The sequence below is a fragment of the Strix uralensis genome, chromosome 2 (genome assembly GCF_047716275.1).
Source record: "Strix uralensis isolate ZFMK-TIS-50842 chromosome 2, bStrUra1, whole genome shotgun sequence".
NCBI lineage: Eukaryota > Metazoa > Chordata > Aves > Strigiformes > Strigidae > Strix > Strix uralensis.
Window position 1 is genome coordinate 76,903,290 of NC_133973.1, and position 23,791 is coordinate 76,927,080.

The window sequence follows — 23,791 nt, forward strand, 5'->3', positions numbered from 1 at the left end:
GTGTGGGTTAGTTACAGCCTGTTCCACTTCAGGAGTTTCATCTCTCTTTCAGCAAGTGCTTGTAAATCAGTTTCATGAACTGGAACTTAAAATCAATGATTTCTTAAGGTTACTCCCTGGTATCCTGTAGTTTTGGTCTCATATATTTAGATTCATATAATAAAAAACTGTGTCCCAACCCAAAATATCTCTCAGTAGGTTTGTAAGGAAGATACACAAGAAACAAAGCACATCTGAGTAAGAACCTTGTCTAATTCAGACTTCAGATGAGCTTAGAAAGACAGGGCAGTGATGCTGAACCTGGTATTAGCATTATTTAGAGGAGAGGCAGTAGAAGGAGATGTTTTAAAAACGGATTGTATTTAAGGAGATACGTAACCTTCAGTATGGAAAAAAGACTCATTACTTTGCCAGAACAGATGTTTAAATGTATTGATTTACTAAATCAGATGATAACATTTGCTCTGTAATGAATCAAATGTGAGATTTTTTGCTATTGAGGAAATGGGGATCTCGCTTTTCACAAGAAAAAAGTTGGATCAATTTGTAGTATGAGGAAAACAGAAACACAGAATAAAATACAAATTTAATGGAACAATAGGAAGGGACTTTTTTTGTAAAACAATCCAAGACCTTTTTTAAACTTTATTATTTGTGTTCTGGTTTTAGAATAGCTGCTGTAATGTCTTTTTTTTTTTTTTTTTAACATCACAGCTGACCTAGTTCTCTTCACTGTCACTCATATCATGTGCAGCTAACTTAATCATGCAGAGTAGTATTTTGTGAAAGCAGTTATCACTTTGGAATAAATAGCTCTGAAAGCATAGGAGAGAAATGTATCCCAATCCAGGCATTTTGCCTTAGATTAGGTTTCAGATCTCTGGATTATAAATTTCTGTGTTTTAACAGTTTTCAACTGTGACTTTATCAATGGCAGGTCATCTCCATATCTGCTTACAGGAACATGCATTGATAAATAGCTGTTATACTTCACAGAGTACCTATCTTCAAATAGTGATCTTATTAATTACAGTTATTTATATATTTTAGTTTAAATAGATGAGTGTCCTCCTAATGTCAGGTATACTAATTAAGATTATTAATATTTGTAAGTGTTTGCAGGTTGGGGCTTTGTTATCGAAGGCGGTGGAGAGTTTTTAAGACTGCTGTTTTATTCCATGTAAAATAAACATAACAAGCACTCTCCTGGGTGCTGTAGGGACTCTCTATTCTTCATGAAGAACAGTTGTTCTGTAAGTAACGCATCTGCAGCTTCTGAGCCTTAGAAAGAATTAGAGAGTGCCCAGCAATAGAGATTCAATTCAGATGAGATTATCCGTACCACTAATTGAATGTTCCTGATTTTCATTTTAATAAAATAAATTATAGCTCATAACATTTTATATTTCATTAAGTAATTTCATAAATGAGAGTCATAAATATTATATTTAGACACATAAAATATTGATGATTATAAATTATTCAAGGGTACTTTTACTTAGCTTTGAAATATGCTCTATTTGCCATTCTCCTCATTGGCCCTGAGGATTGACTCCTGGTAGAGGTTTCAGCAAGTCGGAAAAATGTTCATGCCATTAAAATAGAGATGATTGTACTAATATTGTAACTTTTGCACAATGTTTGTCATTTCATTTAAAAGCACATAAACCAGAATGTTATTAAAGTATAATTTTCCCCTTTTTGTTCATTTACTATTCTGTTTTCCTTTCGAAGCAGTGAATTAACAGGAAAGAAAAATATGTTTTGTGAAATACAAGTGGTAATTTATTTACTTTTAACTGGTGATACCTACAGAAGGCCTTTACCCTGAGATGTAAACAAGGAGTGACATATGTGCAAAAATATTCCACATAAGTTAAAAAGATGTAAAAATTCAGTTGCTTGAGGACATGATTTTAGAAGCAAAATCTAATAAAAGCATGATAAAGAAATAGCTGAGATAATGAAAACCGGGTATCTGCTGAGTTTCCGTGAAGGGAGAGACAGCCTATTTTAATATTCATAAATTGAGCCGTGACCCGGCCAGGAGCAGCTTCCCACCCACCTAAGCTGGTAGGCTTGCCTGCACGAATACGAAAGCAAACGATGTTGAACATCCACCAGAGCTCGATAGTTTGGCTGGGAGGCTCAGGTCACAACTTACCGCTGCCATAGGCTGTGACGACTTCCAAGCAGACCCCAAAACCTGGCTGCGCACCCCTGGGCGGATACCAGGGAAAGAGGTAGCTCCCTGCCCCAGCCCCAGCCTCCTGCTTCCCCCACGCTGAGCACCCGCATGCCCAGCAGGAGCCAGGCTGGTCCTGGAGAAATTACCTTTAATGACATCCCTGTAGTGTCCTCACAGTGTGATCTGTTTTTGATAAACTCAGGGCTTTAATTGACTTAAGGGCCTTCGAAGCCCATGCTCTGAGGCCCCTTAAAAAGTCCAGGGAAATGAGTGTAAGTGAATAAGGCAAGGTTTATTTTTTCACTACCTATGTCATTCTGTTAGTCTTCACTCTATCTTCTTCCTTTCTCTGATGTGATGAAACCCCCCTGCATTTGGACACAGTGCTTGGTTTTTCCTTTGTGGTTTTGGTGGGTTTTTTTCTTTTTTTTTTTTCTCAGCAATGCTCACTCTACATGCTGGTAATTGCTTTTAGGTGATGGTGGGCATGGAGTTGCACTGATGTGAACATCCAGAGAGCCATGTCATTTATTTACTGGTTGCTACGTGGTGAAATCTCTGGCCAGGGGTAACTGTGTAGTTCTCCTCTTAATCACAATGTAAAATTTAGAGTTTAACCAAAGAGAATGACTCACATTCAGTTGTAAAAGCAAATATGCTTTAATCAGACACACAGAGCTGAGTAATTAAAACATTAACTCTTATCCTCCAATGAGGACCCCAAGTATTTTTTTGTATCAGTTTTCCAAGCAGTGTAGTATCTCAAAATTTTACCTCTACTTTGTAACCCAAAGTAAATTAGGATTGAGTCAGTCTAATATTTAATAGATACACAAGCTGAGGCACCAGATAACTCTTTGGTAAAAGGTCTGCAGACTGTGGGTTTTGTACAAGGCGTGAACCTGAGAAGTGTCAGGCAAGAGACAGACACTGTGTGTGTAGAGAAGGGCTAATTTTTTTCTCAAGTATTTCACCTTTTTGATATTATTGACAAGAGCAAATAACAAAATACCTGCAATAGCATTCTGGGAGCACTGATAGTTTAGAAAAGTAAAGCAGAGAGGGGTTTTTTCCTCTTTTCTTTGTAAACATGACTGCATTTACTTAATTTCAGTTTCTAAAATAGCTTTGCTAACACAAATTGATGGGCTGAGGCGAGGGGCTGATGGTACTCCACTGGATATCATCATGAGCAAATATGCTGCTCACTTCAGAGCTCTGAAAAAGTGGTTTACATGGAATTCTGCCTACTTTTACAGTCACAGGCTGCAAAATGTCTGTGGCAATTTAGTTGCCCTATGAACATACCCTTTCACTTCCCAGATCTAGAGAAGTGTCCTGCATGGGTCTGAAGGTCCACAGCTTGGGAAGAGGGCTGGCAAGCAGATAATATAAATCTCCCTGCTTTGCCTTTCCATCCTGGGGTCAGTGACTCTGCTGGCATCACGTGGAGCACTCAGGGAGAGTGATTTTTAAAAAGGGAGGAGTGGCAGGAAGATTCAGCAGCTAAAGCGGTCCCCTTCTGCTGAAGAAATGAGACAGAGCCACAGTGTGTCCAGACTTGAGAAAGGGTATGCCTTCAGGCCCACCCATCCGATATGTTTTGTTGATCCTGGGTACTTTTTAATAAGAAAAACGCCATTCTGCAGTGATAAAATTGACAAGAAACTCTGCAAACAAACCCTAGCACTTCACTGAATATATGGGGGGAGAGGTTTCTATTAACAATATTTTTGGACCTATGCATTTACCCACAGTGTCTCAGTCTATATGAACTTTTCTTCTAATTCATATGATGAGTCTCTTTAACCAAGTAATAAGTGATAGGACAAGAGAGAATGGCCTCAAGTTGCGCCAGGGAAGGTTTAGACTGGATATTAGGAAGCATTTCTTTACAGACTGGGTTGTTAGGAGTTGGAATGAGCTGCCCTGGGAGGTGGTGGAGTCCCCATCCCTGGAGGTGTTTAAGAGTCGGGTCGACATAGCACTGAGGGATATGGTGTAGTTGGGAACTGTTGTTGGGTTGATGGTTGGACTGGATGATCTTCAAGGTCTTTTCCAACCTAGACAATTCTGTGATTCTGTGACTGAGTCCCTTGAATATCTGTACTGCTTTTTCTCTGAATTTCTGTAGTCTCATCACACAACTTTGTCCCATGTCCACTCCTCCTATTTGTCCAGGTCTTCCTAAATGAAGTTCGGATCATTTTTTTTTCCTCTTTTCTATTTCTCTGTATGTTCTCCTACTTGCAAAGTTTGTCCTCCAAACTTTGGATTCCCTTTTTCTTAAACACACTGCTGAAACACCAGCAGAAAAGCTTTTCACCTCCATGCTAAATAGATTTGAAGGTTGATTTGCAACCACAGCACTTCATTCCATTTGATCTGCATATGTGTTTAGATGTGGGCTGGCTTTAAGTTAGATGGCAAAATATCTAATTCTGCATTGAGTGTTGTGCAGCAGGTATAGACAGGACAACACAGGGATAACAGGGACAACCTGTGATGAAACAGCCCCTGCCCACTCCTGGGGCTTGCTGAGGAGGCATAACATTGGCAAGCAGTGCATTTTAGCTGGCTTGAAAAATGGGTCTGATTTCATGAGTTTAGGGAAAATTGTTTATGAGTAGATTTCTGTAGTTGTATATTTCCATAGTTGTATATTTTGGGCATCAAAACTCCTGGCCTGATTTTCAGAAGTGCTGAGGCTGCTGAGAGCAGAGTAGGGGCTGCTCAGCACTGCGCAGCTGAATGTCTGGCCTCCAGGTATCGCTGCTAAAACAATAATCTCAAAATCAGACACCGCCTTTGAAAATGTTGCATTTAATCTCAATTTCCCAGGTTTTCCAAGCTATAAAATGTACTCCAAAGACTTTTTTCCAATCTATTTGCTGGCAATGGTGGGTGGAATTAGTAGTACAGACCTTTGAAGATACAAAGCTTAACAGAAATGAAAAGGGAAAAAAAAAAAAAAAGAAAAAAGCTTTTCTGTTTCTGCTTTTTTATGAAATACCAGTCTTGTTATTGATGTAAATCATGCACAATGTAAACAACATGTTCTTCCGATTGCTGGGGACTGAGCACCTCAGCAGAAACTGTGAACGTGATTCATAGTGGCTCCCCGTTTTCTAATTATTGATCTCATACAAGTTCATTTTCTCAAAGTAGTGACTGGAGGAGGCAGATATATCCAACGCCTCTGATTTACATTTACTGGCAGCGTTGTTTTAATTGCTGCTTTTTTTTCTTGGGAGGCTTCAATTCACAGGCTGATGGTTTCCCAGAACCAGCAGAAGTGACACCCCTGCATGCACACATGCAGGGGCAGCTGCCAGCAACAGCACTTGTCTTTCAGTCGCCGACAGAGCACCGTATCAGTGCACAACCTGAAGAAGAAGGTTTCTTCTTTCTCTGATCAGTCTCATTTGGAACTTCACAGCCTGTTACTGGCAGCCAAATTACCTGCTCTGCACCCTGAGATTTCCCAAATATCTTGGTGCTTCCTGCTGGCACCTCTGAATGCTTGGTGAAATACTGACTGCAAGGTAATGCATCAGTAAAGATGACTGGGTCTTAAATGCTAAAGAGATGTTACATTGTCAGGAATCCAAACAAATTGTACCACAAACCAATCTACATTTAAATGTGGATTTAAAAATAAATGTTTATTTTTTTACTTCAGACATAAGTGTATGTGTGATTGTTTGCAAAAAACCCAACACAATTGCTGCTATTTTAAGCACTAATAGATCTGATAGATGATCATTAATTAGCTAACAAGGACATATAATTAGCTAACAAGGACATATAAGAATTGTCTTTTTTTCCAGCTGTTTGAGACCTTCAGTGTATAAAGAATTAACCTTGGATTAGGCAAGTGATATATCTGTACTAAAATATTGAAATTATGTAGTAGAAAGTTACTCACATTTCAAAAATATCTAGATGGTTTGGCTTTTTTTTTTTTGCTTGTTTCTTTGCTTTTAGTTAGGCCAAAAGTACAAACAATTAAAAAGACCTGACAGGCAAACTGAAGAGGCAGGTCACCTGAAGAGGGTGTGTCACCTGCTGTAAGTTTTATACTCTCAATTGCATATTCTGTTGGTTGATTTCTCCTATAATGCCTCTGCAATCTCACTTTTGATGCATGAAATACAGCATCTCCAACCCTCTATGAGGAGACTTGATCTCCTTACTATTATTTTCCCATATCTCTATATACTCAACCCATTAGAGAAATCAGATAGTTGAACAGAATAATAGGTAATAGTCCCTAAACTCAGTGCTTTTTTTCAGTAGCTTTACAAAGCTTTACAAAGTCTTTACAAAGGAATGGACGTGGCAGGAACAAAGTCCTGAGGAAATACCACTGATGATAGGTTAAAACTCACAGCTAAATTTCTCTTAAAAAAAAAAAACAAAAACAAAACCAACACAAGGCAGCATAGCACAGAAAATAGTTTGGAAAATCTTCCATTTATTGCAGTCACATCTCCCTTTCTTTGTCCACTCTTTCGTTTGTTCTTCCACAAATAATTTTTTTAATGCATTTTAAAATGTGTCTGTGTTCTGTCCTCACCTTGGCCCTTGGAGATCATGGACACAGAAAGCATGTTTCTCATTTACACTTGATTCCACTCCAGAAACAGCCGCTTCTGCAGGCTTGCCCCTTGTTGTAAGGGGTGTGCCTGTGCGGCAGAGGGCATGATTAGAGATGTGGTATTCTGTCAGTCCCTCTAGGCCATCACGAGTTAGCACTGGTGAGATTAGCCTGACATGCACTGAGTGAAACCAGCTGCTTCAGTCTCAGTCAAAAGGTTGCATTTGCTTGCCTCTTCAGTGGAGCTCATGTATCTAAACCTCCAAGTTGAAGGCTACTGCAATATTTAATATATTCTGGTTTCATATGGAAGAAATGTATTTTTTTATTATGCAGATATACACAATGGATTCCTTCAGTCCCATTATCCTGTAGGATATTTTATTTAGGTTTTGAATGTATGTATTGAATGACATCTTGTGTTGTTGTATTTTCTGCTAATGAGAGGTGTAATTAAAAAATACTGCAGAACAGGAAAAATAAGTCCCCTTTTCTCTGGTCCATCTTTCTTTCCATATGGTGAAACATATTTGTGAATCATATGCATGGTGTTTATCTTTCACCCCCTGCCCCCTCTAAACAGGTGCAAATGCTTTTGTGGAAAAAAAAATAAAAAGGAGAAAAAAATCCAACAAATCTAATGTCTCCTTTTGTGGCTGCCTCTTTCAAGTCTGCTTGTTTTAACTTTCCTTTTGATGAAGATATAGCTGCAAATCATGTTTTGTAAGGAATTATGAGCAGCAAGGAAAAAAATTACCTGTTGACTATACAAAGGCAGCAGCACAGGGAATTTTCAGGGACAAAAAAGAACACATCTGTCTCTATTTCTGTATTTATACAGGCATGAGGACCAAATTCAGTTGTGGTGAGTAAAGTATTGAAAAACAGACTCTTATGCACAGGCTTACATGGGACTGCTAGTATCTAACTGACCAATGTGAAAGATGGAAGCTAAAAGAAATGTAAACAAATGGAACAGAAATTTCAGTCTAAACATAGGTGCTTTATCTGCATCTTTGCTTAATTAAGAACTTACTGTACTAATTCAATAGGAATAAGAACAAAAGATATGCAGTTGTGATACATTTTATGCATGCATGCAATGCAATGCCTTTGAGACACAATGGGAGAAATTAGGAATCCAGATAAAGCTGAGGATAAGAGAGTTGTGTGTTCATAGCTCAAGGATGAAAGTATAGGAGGAAGTTAAATCTTTGTCCTATTTGATGTCAATTTAAGGTCAAGGTAAACAGATCTATTCCTCGGCATATATGGGCATGGAAACAGGCATGCAGTCATTGTGACATTCTCAGGAAAAAGGAGTTCATATGGCCTGTAGCAACATTTTGAATATGCTGATGGTTTGATTATTGTGGGAGAATGAAAGAGAAAATATAGTTCAAAAGGTTCTTGAAAGACTTGAAGGAAATGGACAAGAAAAATGGAACATAGATCAACAAATACTAAAAGACAAAAAATTCCACAATCTTGTAAACAAGGAGGCACAATCTTACAAAAGCATGGCCAGTGTTTGACAGTATGACAGCCGTCAATGAATTACTTTGCATATGTAGGAAAAATAATTACAAGGAACTCTGCTCTGGAGGAATTAAGGCATGGTCTAGTGGTGGGACATCTTTTTCTCTTCCTTGCTGATAATTTTTATTTTTTTTCTGCTCCAAGCTTTTCTCAAAACAGCAAACTTGCTAGATTTTTTTTTTCATTCTGTTTTGTTTTGGTGGGTTTTCTTAATGTCTGTGAGACATGGGCACATACAGAAAAGAAGACAGCCATGTACATACATATTAACAAAAAAGAATATAAAAAAGCCAGTGGGGAGGAATGACAGGATATTACCTGAAAAACAAGTAAGAAATCCTTCTGAGGGCAGGTAATCTAGGGAAATATCTCCACTGTCTATGACCACAATGCTGAAGTTTAGAATTAAGTTTGTAGGGTGAGAGGATGTACGAGTGCATGTGTGCATTGTCTTGTCTGAATTTCCCTGCTTGGGGAAAAGCCCTTGGCCGGAGCTGGAGCCAGCAGGTGGGCATGAAGGGTGAGGAGGACATTCTGGCCACAAGAAATAATGCATCAGCATAGGCACAGACTTGAGCATAGGATTACCATCATGGCTAAGGAGAAAACAGGAGTTTTAATACAGGAAACAACCCCAAAGCTCTTCAAATAAATTATAAGCAATGAAAAAATGTGTAAGAGGAAAGTTATGTGAGTCATCAAGGACCACAGGGGTCTACAGACCCAGGGTCTGAGTGGTAAATTAGTGCTCATAACCCACAGGTAAAGTAATGGCTCTCTGAAAAGGCAACTGAGATCAAGGTAACTTCAGAGGCATCACCAGGCATCAGCTGGGGGTAACCAAGTCACTGGCTGAAGTTCAGCCCGTTTCCAGCCCTTCTGAATTGTCTCTTGCAGTTCATCATTTGTGTGCACTATGGCTTGATGCATACCTTTCTTGTGAAAGAAAGATATGAAAAGCTGTCCTCAGCTTTGGTGAACCAGTGAAGAATTGTGTTTCCAACAGACTTGGAAATCAAAATACCTGATATTTTCACCTCCATGCTTTTTACTTTAATAATCAATAGGCTGTTTGTAAGACCTTAAAACAGTCGTTTCTTTGCATTCAGCCATTTGCTCCTGCTTCTTACAGATGATGTAGTAGGGAACACCTTAATATGTGTCTTGATTGTGTTTCCTTTGCCAGTTGAAGGTGGGTTACAGATTGACTTGCTCTTTTGAGTAGGCTATAGTTTTGACCCTGATCCTATGCCTCAAATTGTTTTTATACACAGTTCAATAGTATTATATGTTTTCTAGCTCAGTTTATCTTTGCAATTAGCCACTCAAGTCAATAGATAATGCATTTTTAATGCCATGTTGGCAAAGAGGAAGGAAGAACCTCCATTTCTCACTAACATAGGTGATGTAAATTCACTTCCAAGTAGCAGTAAAAGCAACTGTAATCTTGAGCAAAACCTCATTGCTTTCTTGGAAACGTAGTCACCACAGCTGAGCCTCTTTGTAAAAACTGTTGTTTGTGTGGTGTGGTATAATGCGTTCTGCTGAAAAGCAATAGGATATAGAGGAGTTAGTCCTCCCATTAGAGTACTGTAGATGCCAAAAGAAAAGTGATTATTCTTTTTTTTCCTTTTGCTGTCTGCATTCCTCACGTACAGATTAGAAGGGTTAAAAGCTGGATATTTGTACATTTCATTATTCATCAGGATTGTTCATGAATAGATTGAAATTGCTCTAGGATCAATATGTTGTTATCCAAGCAATATTAAGCTTTGACTTTCCACAGGACAGCTTTAGGAATATGCTATAATAGACGAGTTAGGTAGAGGCTTGAGAACAAGGGGCTAACTGATTTTATGGGAAATTGTCAGATTTCTAACACCTTGAGCAAGTAGTGGCATTGATTATCACTCAGTTGCCAGCAGCTATGGATAAAAATCTTACTTTGTTTATTGTTGTATTAATGTTATTTGGTAAAACTATTTCCAAACATTTTTTTTAGTTCTGCAATGCATATTGTAACACTGAGGCAAATAAAAAGCCCTAATCCTTTGCTACCACTCTGGTTTTATATCTTTGTGGGTTTTGCCAGACATGTATATATTCACATTGTTCATAATCAACCTTTATAAGCTTGTTGCTAAAAGAGGAATTTTATCTGAGCATCAGGATGTATCTATAATCATCCTGCTGTTACCCATCCATAACAAAAACAAGCATTGCTGCTGAGTGTGTGTTAGGAGCTGCGTGTAATCATCTCCTATTTAATGAGATACATTAAGTTTCTGCTTTTTTAACATATAATGATACACGCAAAAGTGTCTGACTTGTTTCCTTTTGCCACTTCTGACTGGTTAACGACATGATGCCATTCCAAAAATACCTTTCAGAGGCTGACATTTTATTTCTCACTAATTGTTTAGTTAAAATAGGAGACAAAATGGATTTTCTGTCTTTGGTATTGATTCACTATACAGCTTTTGAATGTTTGGTTGTGAATCTCTGTATTTTAAGGTTCTTCTGATAATGGATAATTGAAGTAACAGTTATGTAGATGCTATGAAAATTAAATAATAACAGGAAAATATTTTTAGATCTCTGGATGAACTGAAATATAAGAGACTTTTTTTTTAGGGAAAATTACTATTTGCAAGTGATATAGATATAAAAAAATATTTTCTGCACTTGCATTTCAAAATGCTAGCAAGAAATTTAGGATTTTTGTTCATATTCATTAATTTCAAGACACAACTTCGCTCCTGTGATGTCTTTTCTGGACAGACGTTATGTGGTGGGCAGCACTCCATTGGGTGTCCCATCATATGTGCATTCACTTTTTATATTTAAGTGAAACAGTGTTTTAGACATCCATCTCTATTAGAGAATGAAAATGCATAACAGGAAACAGTACAGAATATCTAAGATTCTGTCAGCCTGTCAGGTTTTGGCCATCTTTAAGATTTGACGTTCATCATTTTCTACCTTCTCATTGGAAAAGGAGAGGAGGAAGGAGAACAGAGAATGGATTTAGGGCCCCTTTTTTTCATATGTGAAAGCTGCTTTGGAAGGAAATGAGGAAAACCTGTTGAATACTTCCAGCAGTGCTTTTACTGCTGAAGGACAAAGCTGGGCAAGAAGATGCACAGTGAAAGAAGCAAAGAATTGCTGGTTTTCTCCTAAAATATGTATTTGCTGTATAACAAAAGTTAAGTAACAAACGCCTGAAAGTGGTCTCTGTTCGCTTTTCTTCCCAGCCTTCAGTGGTCAACTGCAGCTCATTTGAGTCATGAAACTAAGAGAAGACTTAGGTAATGCATTTTCTCAGAGAATTGATTGCATTCGTTACAGAATGGTTTTGCCTTGCATTAGTCTCCTCAGACTAAAGGTTCCTCTGGGGTTGCCTCTCATGTTCTTCTTATGAATGTCCAGCGCAAAACAGAAAAAGGATGACAAAGAGACATTAGCAAGAAGTTCATATAATTGACCTACCCTAACTGACTTTTATTCATTCCAGCCCCTGTCTTTTATAATAGTTGATTCTTTAGGCGGTATAATTCATGCACTGACAGGTCATTAAAAAAGGCTGCAAGCAGAAAAACAAGCTTACAACTGTAAAGAAAAAAGAAACAGAGTACACTAAAGTAGGCCAGTTTCTATAACTTGACTGTTCTTGCAACTTTTTCTAGCTTCTCAGCTTGTAAATGACACCCATTTAAAACTTTCATAAATTCACACATCTTTTGGAAGGAACATGTAGAACTGAAAGAGCCTAAAGTATACCTTACAAAATACCTCTGAATTTGCATCTATTTATGTTTACTTTTCCCTTTGTAGATAGTTATGGACATTATACTATCATACTCAGGGAGGTCTGCAAATACTATGTAACAACACCATATATATGACAATATACTGTCCATCTGACATTGCACAATAGTAGCTAATTAAGGCTACTATACCAGTCATGCAGTGGCAAAAACTAAAATTGGTTTTCTTTATCCAACATTTCAGTGTATTGCAGAGAAGCAGAGATTTCATTAGTGGTAAAAGGTAAGAAAAAGTCATCCTCCTTGGTTCTTTTTGGCTACCTGGCCATTTCAATACTACTCTTCTTGATAGTTTATATTATTTGAGGCATTTGGATTACAGAAGGTGTCTACAGTAATGACTGTAAGTGTCTGGATAAAATTGTGTCAAAAAATTTCACTGTCATTTGGAAAGGTTCAGTCTATATCTGAGAGTACTTTGTATGCCTCCTGCATTATTCATTCAGGGACAGAACGGTGGATTGATGGGAGACTGGATGAGAATTTCTTCCCCAGCCCATCGTGGTTTGTTTCAACAGCTATGTTGTTAAATCCTTCCTTTCAGTCTCTTAATTTAGTGCTGTCCCATTTTTCCCTTGGCACTGACCTTTTCTAGCTGGGAACCTGATGCTGTCTACAAGCTGATGAATTATGGCTGTTCTGAGTGGAAGCAACCAGGAAAGACAGGCTGGTTTACTCACGTTCTTCTTCGAAATGTCCCATAATGGTAGTGAAAGAAAATATTCCCTACAACACATGCAATTTCTCTTAGTCATGCCTTGGGACGTGTGCCTTTCTTATTGATACTAGATTTCTTTAATCACAGATGCTGTACAGGAGATAAAAGATGTCTTTCTGTGTTGGTAAAGCAAGGAGTTATAGTTGGTGTTTAAACTGAAGCCTTAAAGCAGATTTTTACTGCAAATTTAAATCTTAAGGGAAGCTAGGTGCTGGGGATTAAGTGGGGAGGAGATTGTGCTCTTGGAGAAAGAATATCTCATTTCACTGGTACAAGAATTCTGGCTGCATTTCCTTTAAAGCCAAGGATGTACTCAAGCCAAAAAATACACTTTTCTGTGAAAGTTCAGAGCAGGACTGAAGCAGAAAGATAATTTCACACTCCTTTATATGTCTGTGGGGATGAAGGAGGATATTATACTTGATCATATGCTATAACATGTGATGGCTATCAGTGGGCTGCAGCCCATTCTAAACCCAGAGTTACAAATTTGGCTTATCACTAATATTTCTAAAATTTATTTTGCTTCTTTTATTCAGGTGAGGCAACACTTTTTTAGCAGTTCTTCTCTTCAATTTTTGTTGAAGGATTCTAGTTCTGGCGCACAAATGCCATAAAGTTCATTTTAAAAATTATTAACTATTTCCAGGCTGCTCCACCAAACCTTCTTTCAAATTTAAACAACCTTGATTCACTAACTCCTAATGATAGGGTCATGATTCAGATCTGCGTGATGGACTTCACTTCAAACACATTAGATCACTTTTGGAGTTGAACTGTACAACCTTAAATAACATACATCAGAAAAGCTTATATGAAGGAAATTTTGTTCTATTTTAGCCATGTCCCACTGAGTTGATGACTCTGAATTGTAGGTGTCCATCAAAAGAACATAATAGCTGAGCACTGCTTGTAATATAATACTAACTTCTGTGTGGGTGGGGAGAGAGATATATGTAAGACTTCTGGCATGTATATAAGTAGTATTTTGGGATCATTCTTGAAGTTATTAACTAAAATATGCTTTTATCTGACATCATTGTTTAGTCTTGCAAATGGTAAGTTTATGGAAGTGATGAATATGTGCTCTGCCTTTGATACAAAATATTATTGCCTTTAATAAATTATAGTTTAATATGGCCATAGCTGCTAGTTGTAAGCAAAGCAACTTTTCTGTTATGAAACAAGGAAGTTTTTGTAATCCAAGCTGTTTTAAGTTCTGTTTCAATCTGGACAGAAAATGAAGCCAAATTCAGGCTGCAATCAATACCATCTTAAACACACAGAAATCTGTCGAAGCTATTTTTTGTTAGTTTGTCTTTATGTATGTTATGTGGCTTTTATTCATCACCTTGTTTTAGGTGCTCATGAATGCACATGAATAAAAAATTTCTACATTGTTAATATTGCCAGTCATATCCCTTCTAATTATAATCCCAATTTAGTAACTGCTAATACTTGCAATAGCATTGATTTACATTTGCTTTTACCTTAATTTAGTCAAAAGTTGCGTTTTGTTTCTTTACAAGCAGTGATATTCACATCTTCCAGTCTCTTAAAAAGTAAAAAATGAGACAATTATTGCAGCCAAAAGTTTTGCTTTTGCACACTGACATCCTTACTGCACTCTCACTGATTCTTTAACCAGCAAGAATGATCCCTGTTTTTTACCTGCGTGACACCAAGTGCATTTTTTTTTTTATTTTTTTTAAAGTCCATGTGTTTAGGAATCTTCCAGAGAACAGAAATAACACTAACTGAAGAGCCAATAATGGTATTCTCTGACTGTTTAGTCTATTAAGGAAGTTTTCTGTCAGAAGACTGTGGAAAGTATGTGAACGGACTTCTGAGCATGTGCTGCTTTCATGGGGCATCTGTAGGATTGGCAGGTTCAGATATTACTGCTTTTTATTTTGAAGCTTTGTTACTAAAGTCACTGCATGGTTTGTAGTGGCAGCTAAAGCTTCATGTTCCTTGGTATCTTACTTGGCCAGTTTGCACATAGAAAATTCTGCCAACTTTGCTTGTTCTTGTTTTCATGTTTTAAAATTATGTTTGTATTATGGGCTTTTAGGCCCAGATCAGCTAGATGTCTTCTGAACATACAGGGAACATAGTATCAATTTCTCCTTAATCCATAAAGTACCTAACCACGTATTGCTGGGTTTTCTGCCATTTGAAAAGGAACTCTTGTACAAGATCATTTTGAACTGTAGCTTTTTGGCCAGATTAAGAGTTGGAAAAATTTGTTGCTATGGATGGGAAATCTTAAGTAACTATTTTTTATTCTCTCACACCAGCATTTGTCAAATAGGTATACTGTAAGAAGGTAGTCTAACTCACCTAATTCAATGTGCAGCAAGTCAGAGAAATATCAGTTTAGGTATTTTCCGGTTCTCATGTGCAGATGAAGCCTTCAGATCTTACAGGTCTTGCTGCATAAATATGTCTATGATGTGGCCTTTTGCCCTTCTACAGCACTGCAGCTGTTTTCTGGTATCTTATCATTTCACATCTTGATTACTCCAGCATCCTCCCCTCCCGCACTGAGAAATACAGTGCTACCCCCCTGATCTCCATTCAGAAGTCTGCTATGAAGTTCATTTCCCAGCTTCATTATTTTAACTGTATTTCTCTTCTCTTTTGAGTGCCTTCTCCTCACTAAACACTGATTCTTCTCAGTTTTAAGGCCCTTCTTCATGAGTCATTTCCAACCTTTCTATCCACTATTAAAATGCCACTTCCTTCTTTTGATTCCTGTATTGCTAGCCTCTAACCCCAAAAGTACCTGTGTGCTGACTCTATGCTGCTTTTCTCACTCTGCAGAAGTTTCCCACAAGCCTCCACAAAGCTAGTGTTGTCCTTTCTTCAGTCTCTCCTTAAAAATCCTTTGTCATCATTCCTACAAAAAATGTTCAACAACCACCTACTAGCATGCTCAAATGTTTCGGTTTTGTTTTTTTTTTTTTTCTCCCCCCCTGTATCAATTGCTATTTGGAATGAAAGGTGTTCACATTGGGCAGAGTCCACTTGGTCTGTACTTCCAAAGTGCTGAGGTCCTGTTACATGACCTGGACTTCTAAGTGCAAATAATAAATAGTATCAGGTTATTTTTACAGTGGTTGATTAGACTGGCTTGTTCCTTGCCTGGCAACCTCTTTGAGTTTGTCTTGCGGTTATGTTTTCTGCCTGGCACCAAGGAGAAGCTGTAGCTAGTTCAGCCTGCAGCTGCGCTTTTGCTGCCCGGTGTGTTGAACGAGTGCCATTGTGCCCATCTCCAGGGGAATCCACTGCCTCCTTATTTGCTGCTGGCTACAATTCAAGAGGATGACTGCTAGCTATGTCACTTTTGTGAGCTGTAACTAGAATGATACCCTCCTTTCCTGTATTTCAGAATAAAACACAAATTTAAAGAGGCTTGAAGGTTGAGGAGCAGAAGGAGGAAACTTTTGTGGAAGCCCTTGTCCTTGAACTGCCTGTTTTGATGACCACAGTAAAGCCATGGTCTTACATTGTCCCTCATGGTGTGCAGCAGAAGGGTACTTTTTGTTCAGCCCCAACAGTTCATTATTGATTTACTTACTGAACAGAGATATAGTTTAAGATTGCAGATGTTCATATAATTTTTAAACAGTATCTAGAAGCTATATGGCTAGCTGTGTTGTCATGCTAGTTTTTACTTTGCAACTCTGTGGTTTGCAGCATAGGTGTCTTGTCCATAGCTGCATAATTATTTCTTCTGAGAGCCGTAGCAGAAAAACTTCATGCTTTGTGGGGATTATTTCAAGTGAAAAGACCGTGGCTACAAATGAATATGTGCAACTTCATTAAAGCTAGCTAAATTGAACAGACTACATTGTGAAAACCCAGCAATTAGAAGTTACGTTGATAACTCATTCAAAAATTTTCATTTACTCAATGACTTGTGGGATAGATAGTAAAGTTTTCTGTACTTTGATTTTGAACTATAGTCATTTGCTATGCCATATTATTGATTAGCATGGAGGTGCCTAGCTTCCTCATGTCAGACTTCAACCTCTGATTGACAAAAATAAATTACTTGGTAGGGAATTCATCTCAGTTGTCATCTGAATTGCTTTCCAACAATCCTTATATCTCCATGTTCACAACACAGGTAACCTGAGCTCCTTCATTCAGGCACTCCTAAGTTTGAGAGGTGGATAATGGCTCTTTTTTCTTTATTTCATTTGTGTTTTGTTCTTAAATGAAAGTAGATTCTGACACCACCACATGTCTCCATGAGCTAAGGCTCCACTATTATGATGTACTACTACAAAGTTGAGTATTGGCAACAGTGGTGGGGACCCCAAAACTGAGAACTCCCCCTTGACAGAACTTTTTGATTCCAAGAGTTTGAACCCACAACCTGTGTGTTGTGATACTTACTAATGCTACAGCAACCAGGAGAATTAAAACATCTCCAAATATGACTCACATCAAGCAAAAGCTTGATGGGAAGCTGGCAAAAATATCCAAGTGAAAATTCTTCTCAGCAAGGTGCAATTTAATACATCCTTCACTTCTCTAGGACCCAGGAAGCTGTATCAGATTGTAGTTTACAGCCAAAACCCACTCCTGGGGTTTTGGAAATTGGAAGTTGGTATATACTTCATTTTTCAAATGCTGCTTTGACAGGAGGAAACCACCTTTTATATAAGACTACAGGTTAAATCTGGGCACTGACCTTGGAAGAGAAATCCTGAGCACAAGTTCTTGTTTGCACGTCATGTCTGGTTTTGCAATTTATTCATTCACTTCCTAATGCAAAGTGTAAAGACTGTCCTGGATCAAAACCCAAAAAGTCATTCTTGTAGGGAAGATCTAAATGATTCATGTCAGCCAGATGTAGATTCAGATTCCTTCAGGTTGGATACAGATAGGCAGGCAGCCTAGGGGAGTGCCCTCACCATTGAGTTTCTCTTATAAAATGCCCTTGTACTGTCTTTCCCTCCAGCAATGGACTTGAATAAAGTAATCTGTGGATGATTTTTTTTTAAAGTCAGTGCTGTTAGCACATTGGTAATTTTCTGAGAGCTTCTACTGGGTTGAGCCTTAGGTATACAGCTCTAGATTTGGCCTAGGCACATGCAGAAACAGTATTTTAGGAGTCGTGGCTGCTTTACTGGAGGAAATACAGGTGTTTAGAGCTTTTCAGCCAGCTGAGATGATGTCTGAGGTAAGGCTTTAGACGTTGCTTTTAACTTAGAAATATTTCAGTTTCCACCTGAGCCACAGGGAAGGTGCCCATTTCAGAAGTCTTTCTGAGTAATTCTTCAGAGGAACTGGTGGTTGCAGCCCAGCATAGTCATCGTCAGATGCCTAATTTTCATTCATGAATACTCTCCGCATGGGTGGAACTATTAGCCTGCTCTAATGTAACATATATTTAAGTGACTTTTTGACTGAGAGTTTATCCCAGGCAGAATTGCATCCTAATATACTGGGTATCCAAAAGCTGTTACGCTACCCAGACATCTAGAGGATAGCTGTGATACTTTTGAGCAGAATACAGTATTCAGGTTTGGCTCCTACTCATATGCCCCAAAAAATAATTAACAATCTATTACCATGCTTTTCATAACTAAGAAATAGTAATGATGCCAGTTTGTCCAGTCTATCAGTCTGCATCCAGGAGTAGCCAAGTAATTTTGTTGACATCATCCATTTTTTTGACTTGGTAAATACCTCCCACTTCATATGCTGTGCGCTGTCAGAAACACTACTGTACATGCCAAAGAGATGAGAGAGAAAAGAGCCAGGTTTGATTCACAGGTGGGATATGATTTGAAGGAATCTTGTTTCAGTGTCCTAATGGATATTTGTGAAATCACACAAATAGCTTTTACAGGCAGCCAACCATCTCTAGTACAGAGGAGCATGGAATGACAAACAGCTTTTGTTTATAGCAAAAAGTGAGTATTGGCTAAGAAGTAGTGTTTATGGTAATTGAGCTTTACAAGGAAGTAAAACTTAGTGGGGAACACAGGGGGTAGCATTTGCAGTGAAGCAGGTAATAAGGAGAGCTGTGTAGGCATTTCCTGATTAGCATCTGCTGTTTCAACAGCGGAGAAACATGACTCACATGTAAATGCTTGTGCTAGGCTTTAACAGGCATTCCCTCTAGCATGCCACCCTGCCTTCTGGTTTTATTTTGAGTCTCCTTGAGCCCTACTGTGATTTGAAATCAGTGGAGGAGAAAGGAGACTAACACAAACAACAGATGTCTTAAAGTCTTGGAAAAGAGAGAGAAAAAGCCTTGTGGCAAAGGAGAAGGTACTGTTTGTCATTAGCTTTTGCTGCCTCTAGTACAGACTGTATTTGCATTTCTGCATGTGTATATATACGCAGTTGTGCACATAGGTGATAAAGAAGTGGTAGTGCAGAAAGATGGCCATTGCACACATCAGATAATATTTTTTGTATCCTGTAAATGAGTGTGACCTATAGACACTAAGAGTACTTGCTCACTCAGACAAAGCAACCTATTCTAGAGCAGGTTCACAAATTATTTCCCAGCTGCTGCAGTAACTGCTGCAGTAACTGTTTTTAGTTTGTTGCTGGATAAAATACACTAATTCTTTTTATTTGAGGTTAAAAGTTGCTCCGTAATAGAAAAAGCAAATAGTATGCCTGGTGTCCATCAAGACAGCTTTGTTTACAGGGGTTAACTTAAGCCGTGGCAATACAAATACTGTGTACCCCATAACATTAGGAGAATTTGTTTGTGCACTAAGTGACATTTAGTGCAGATTCAGAAAAGCACTTCATCTGTGCTTTCTGGTATGGGGACGGTGTCTTTAAGGACTTTGATTTCCAGAAAGGAAATCTGTGACAGAAACAGCTGTGAAATTCTTACAGTATATAAGCAGCTGGGGATGGCATAGAGACCCTGAAAACACATTACCTGCAGAGTGTTGAATCAGTACTGCATGGGGCCAGGAGCAAAAGGAAATGGAAAGGAAAAAGAAAAATATACTGTGAATGGAGAAGTGAAAATATATGACTTTTTGAGATTTTTACTTCTTGGGAAAGATAACTGAAAGAAATATGAATAAAAAGGATTCAGGGCTGAGAACTTTGTGCTCAGAAAGCTTAGCAAGCCACCTCCCACCTTCCCACAACTACCTCCTCCTTTTATGAAGGGCCTATCTTCCACAGGTTTCAGCAGATGGGTCCAAAGACTGAAAATCACATTCACACAGAATCCTATTTTCTCATGGTATTTTATTTGCTTGCTAACTTGCTGGTGTTTTTTTCAAAGGATTTTGGTAAACTGTCTCAATATACACTCGCACTGTTTATTTTGTTACTCTTAATTGTGTTATTAAAAAAAAAATAAAATTAATTTGGCTACGGGGTTCCAGAAGTTTGTGCTTAGGTTAACCTTAGTAAAGAGTTTAGAACAACTGCTCTGTTACTGAGTATGACTTTTGGAAGCATTACCAGTATTGGGATGAACACCAAGGATGTCATTAGGAATTACATTTCTTTGTACAGAAATTTGTACATCAAAATAGTGTTTTCCTGGGGTGTTTAAGGCTGTGTCTATTCTAGGAAATTATATAAATTTTAATATGTTGGCAGCAGCAATTTTTAAGCATCAAATATTAGTTGTTATAAACCATAGAGGGAGTTTGTTACATTTAGTATGGTAAAACTGAACAACTGTTTTCTCATTAATGCTATTTTAGCATGGACTTTCTTATTCTTTACAAGAATATCCTATCAGAAAAATAAGTACAATAATAATTATTCCTGTATTTTAAATGGTGTTTTTATGCCTGTGTCACTTCCTCTGTACTTTGAAAATACACCGTCCCTGTTGCATGGATGGGAAAACAGAGGCATCTATGGGAGGTGTTATAACTTCACCTGAAAGTCATCTAGAGGAAGACAGATCTCCTGGTCTCAAAGCAGAACCTTATTATAAGTCATATATTAAACTTATCAAGAGGTTATTTGTAAGTTAACAAAACAGAAGCTGCACTTTAGAGATATCGTTTAACATTTACTTTTCCTCCCACAGGAACTTTTTACACCAGAGTGCAAATTCAAGGAGTCTGTTTTTGAAAATTATTATGTAATCTACTCATCCATGCTCTACAGACAACAGGAATCCGGGAGGGCCTGGTTCTTGGGGCTGAACAAAGAAGGGCAGGTCATGAAAGGAAACAGAGTGAAGAAAACAAAACCAGCAGCTCATTTTCTACCCAAGCCATTGGAAGGTGAGACTCAGTCCATCACTGGCAGATCCTCCTATAAATCTCACAAGAATAAGAGGGAATGGTTTCTAAAACACCTTTTGTGAATGTGCATGCCCCGCACAGGGGCCATTCCAAATGACAGTCCCCAGGATTCATGGAGCAGTTTTGTGCTTCAGCATAGTGATGCTAGAAAAGGCATATGTAAAAACATTTTTTCCAGGGATTAAGAGGTCATTTTACAAGAAAATAAATCTTTTGTGGAAGTGCCTTGTGCTGTTTTTAAAATATCCTCTCGGTAGAGACAAAAGCTGTTGTGAGTCTTGCAGTGAGAAAACAGTCCTTTCATTAAGCAGAATGAAATAATGGACATTGCAGGATAATTGGGAGTTATAAAGGGAATGGATGAAATGTCAGCATTTCAAAGTAAAAGCTTTCTAATACAAAACACAAAAATCTCTTTATAAAATAAATCATACTCTATTACTGAGCCAGTTGATGCAATGCATGTAACTTGTGTAACTTGACCTTTAAACCAAGATAGAAGCAAATAAAAGTCATGCTAACCTTACACACTAAAATGATGTCACGCCTTCTCTGAAAAATACATTCATTTATATCCTGGAACTTTTGGGTTATCCTATGTATTCTGCAGGACTTTATAAGCCTATGCTGCTTTTTCTTCTTGTCTTCACGGCACTCCAAATTTCATTGATATTATTACTACACATAGCCTCAGTCATTCTGGAAATTATCTCACTATTTAACATCTGAAAACACATACCCGAGTAATGCTTTAGTTACCGGACTCATTTCTTTTAACATTTTAACTTAAAATTTTGATTAAAGGATCAGTTTGTTAAATATTTTAGAGTTCCATCATAAGGAAAGAATCTGAATAATCCTATGTTTTAACTTCACTTCATCCACTTTGTGGCTTCCCCCTCCCTGGCAGTGTTCAAGGCCAGGTTGGACGGGGCTTTGAGCAACCTGATCTAGTGGAAGGTGTCCCTGCCTATGGCAGGGGGGTTGGAACTAGATGATCTTTAAAGGTCCCTTCCAACCCAAACCATTCTATGATTCATATTTGAACTCAAGTTGATGCCTTCGTGCTTTCCTTGTCTTGCAAAAGCTTACAGTATTTTCATGAGCTCTCAACCATATTGACGCTTTATATATCAATCCCTTTAAATTAAATTATAAGAATTGTAGGGAGGCAAAGCCAGTGCATTTTTAAAAGCAATGTCAGTTCATATGGATTAGGAAAGAAGTTACTTTTTTCATTAATGTTTGGATGCTCAGACTCTATCAAAATAGCTTAGGCAAGGCTTAGAAATAACTTGCTTTACATTGCCCGTGAGAGTCATCAAATATGACAGCTCTGCTATATAATTCCTTATTTTATAGTTCCATCTCATGTTATTCGACTTAATATTTTTGTAGGCCACGGTGTTATTTCATCAAGCTCTTTAATTAATCAGCAAAGTGTCCTAAACACAGTTATGGGGGCACTCTGAAGACATAGATCATAACCAGCCTTGCATACACTAGAGAAGATGTTTAATTTCAGACTTTCAAAAGCCATAAAAGGATTTAGATTATGTCATTGGAAATGTTAGAACAAGTATTTGATTAGTTAATATGCTATGGGGCTCTTCATATTTATTATGAAACTTCACACCATTGAAGATCAAGGTCAGTACTTTGATGCTCCTGCCTCCTACTCTAATTAGCCAAGTGATGAAGGGATTGTGCTCTCTATGGCAGCAACACAGCCAGTCCTGAAATCACAGTGTGATGATTAATTCTTTTGACTGGTTTGACATCTCTTTCAACGTTGCTCTGATATAAATAAATGCTACTGAAGTTAGGTATAAGTGGAAATATTACCTGATTCAGTGACATGGAAAATGAAATTGAATTATCCAAGAGCATTAATCATTAAGGCAGCTTAATGCTGGAACTGTGTAATTGAATACATGTATTTTCCTCAAAGGATTTAGTGGTTAGATAGGGACTAAAGCCCAGGGGCAAATTTTTAATTCCTGTAAGAATTCAGTTAATAGTTTAATCTGGGGTTTTCTGCACTTCTACATTCAGTGGAGATCAGTGGCTACTGCATATGTTTTTGGAAAGGAGGGAGAAAAAAACCCAAATCTCTTGTGTACTCTCTGCAGCACTGTCCTGGACATTTCTTAAGTACACACCTGACGAGATCATGGTCGAGCTCCTCAGATGTGGCAGACAGATGTACAAATAACTTTGTAGAGCTGGACTCAAGCCTGGTCTTGCAATGTAGGACTAAAAAAGAACACTTAAGTCTAGACAACTGTATTGTATGATCCCATTTGTTAAACACCATCTGTCTTATCATATTTTACTTCTAAAAACTTGCAGAATATTTATTTAAGGGGTGTATATATATATATACACATGTGTGTATATATATGTGTATTTTTGTGTGTCTGCCTCATGCAAAGACAGAACAGTAATTTTTCATTTCCAAGGCTTCTATAGTTGCCATTACATAAGCAAGCATACAGTTTCCTACTGTGTTTTTAAGTCAGACAGAGAAGTGATAAAATTGGAAGGTGAAGCAAAGCTATCAGTCATGCAAAACAAGTGTCTGTCAAAGTAAATAGTTTCCCTCACTTGCAAGAGGAACATGGATTATATTACAGTATCAGTTACTGTAGA

At 37.9% G+C, this 23,791-nt stretch overlaps 1 protein-coding gene across 6 annotated transcripts in view; it reads left to right on the forward strand.

The window, feature by feature from the left end:
* The window catches only part of FGF14 (fibroblast growth factor 14), a 420,876-nt gene that overhangs the window by 390,199 nt on the left and 6,886 nt on the right, over window positions 1-23,791 (forward strand). For all 6 annotated transcript variants that reach the window (XM_074859333.1, XM_074859335.1, XM_074859338.1 and 3 more), the window contains one exon: window positions 20,920-21,118. In XM_074859333.1, coding sequence (XP_074715434.1) covers window positions 20,920-21,118 — 199 coding nt within the window. The remainder of the gene's footprint in view (window positions 1-20,919; window positions 21,119-23,791) is intronic.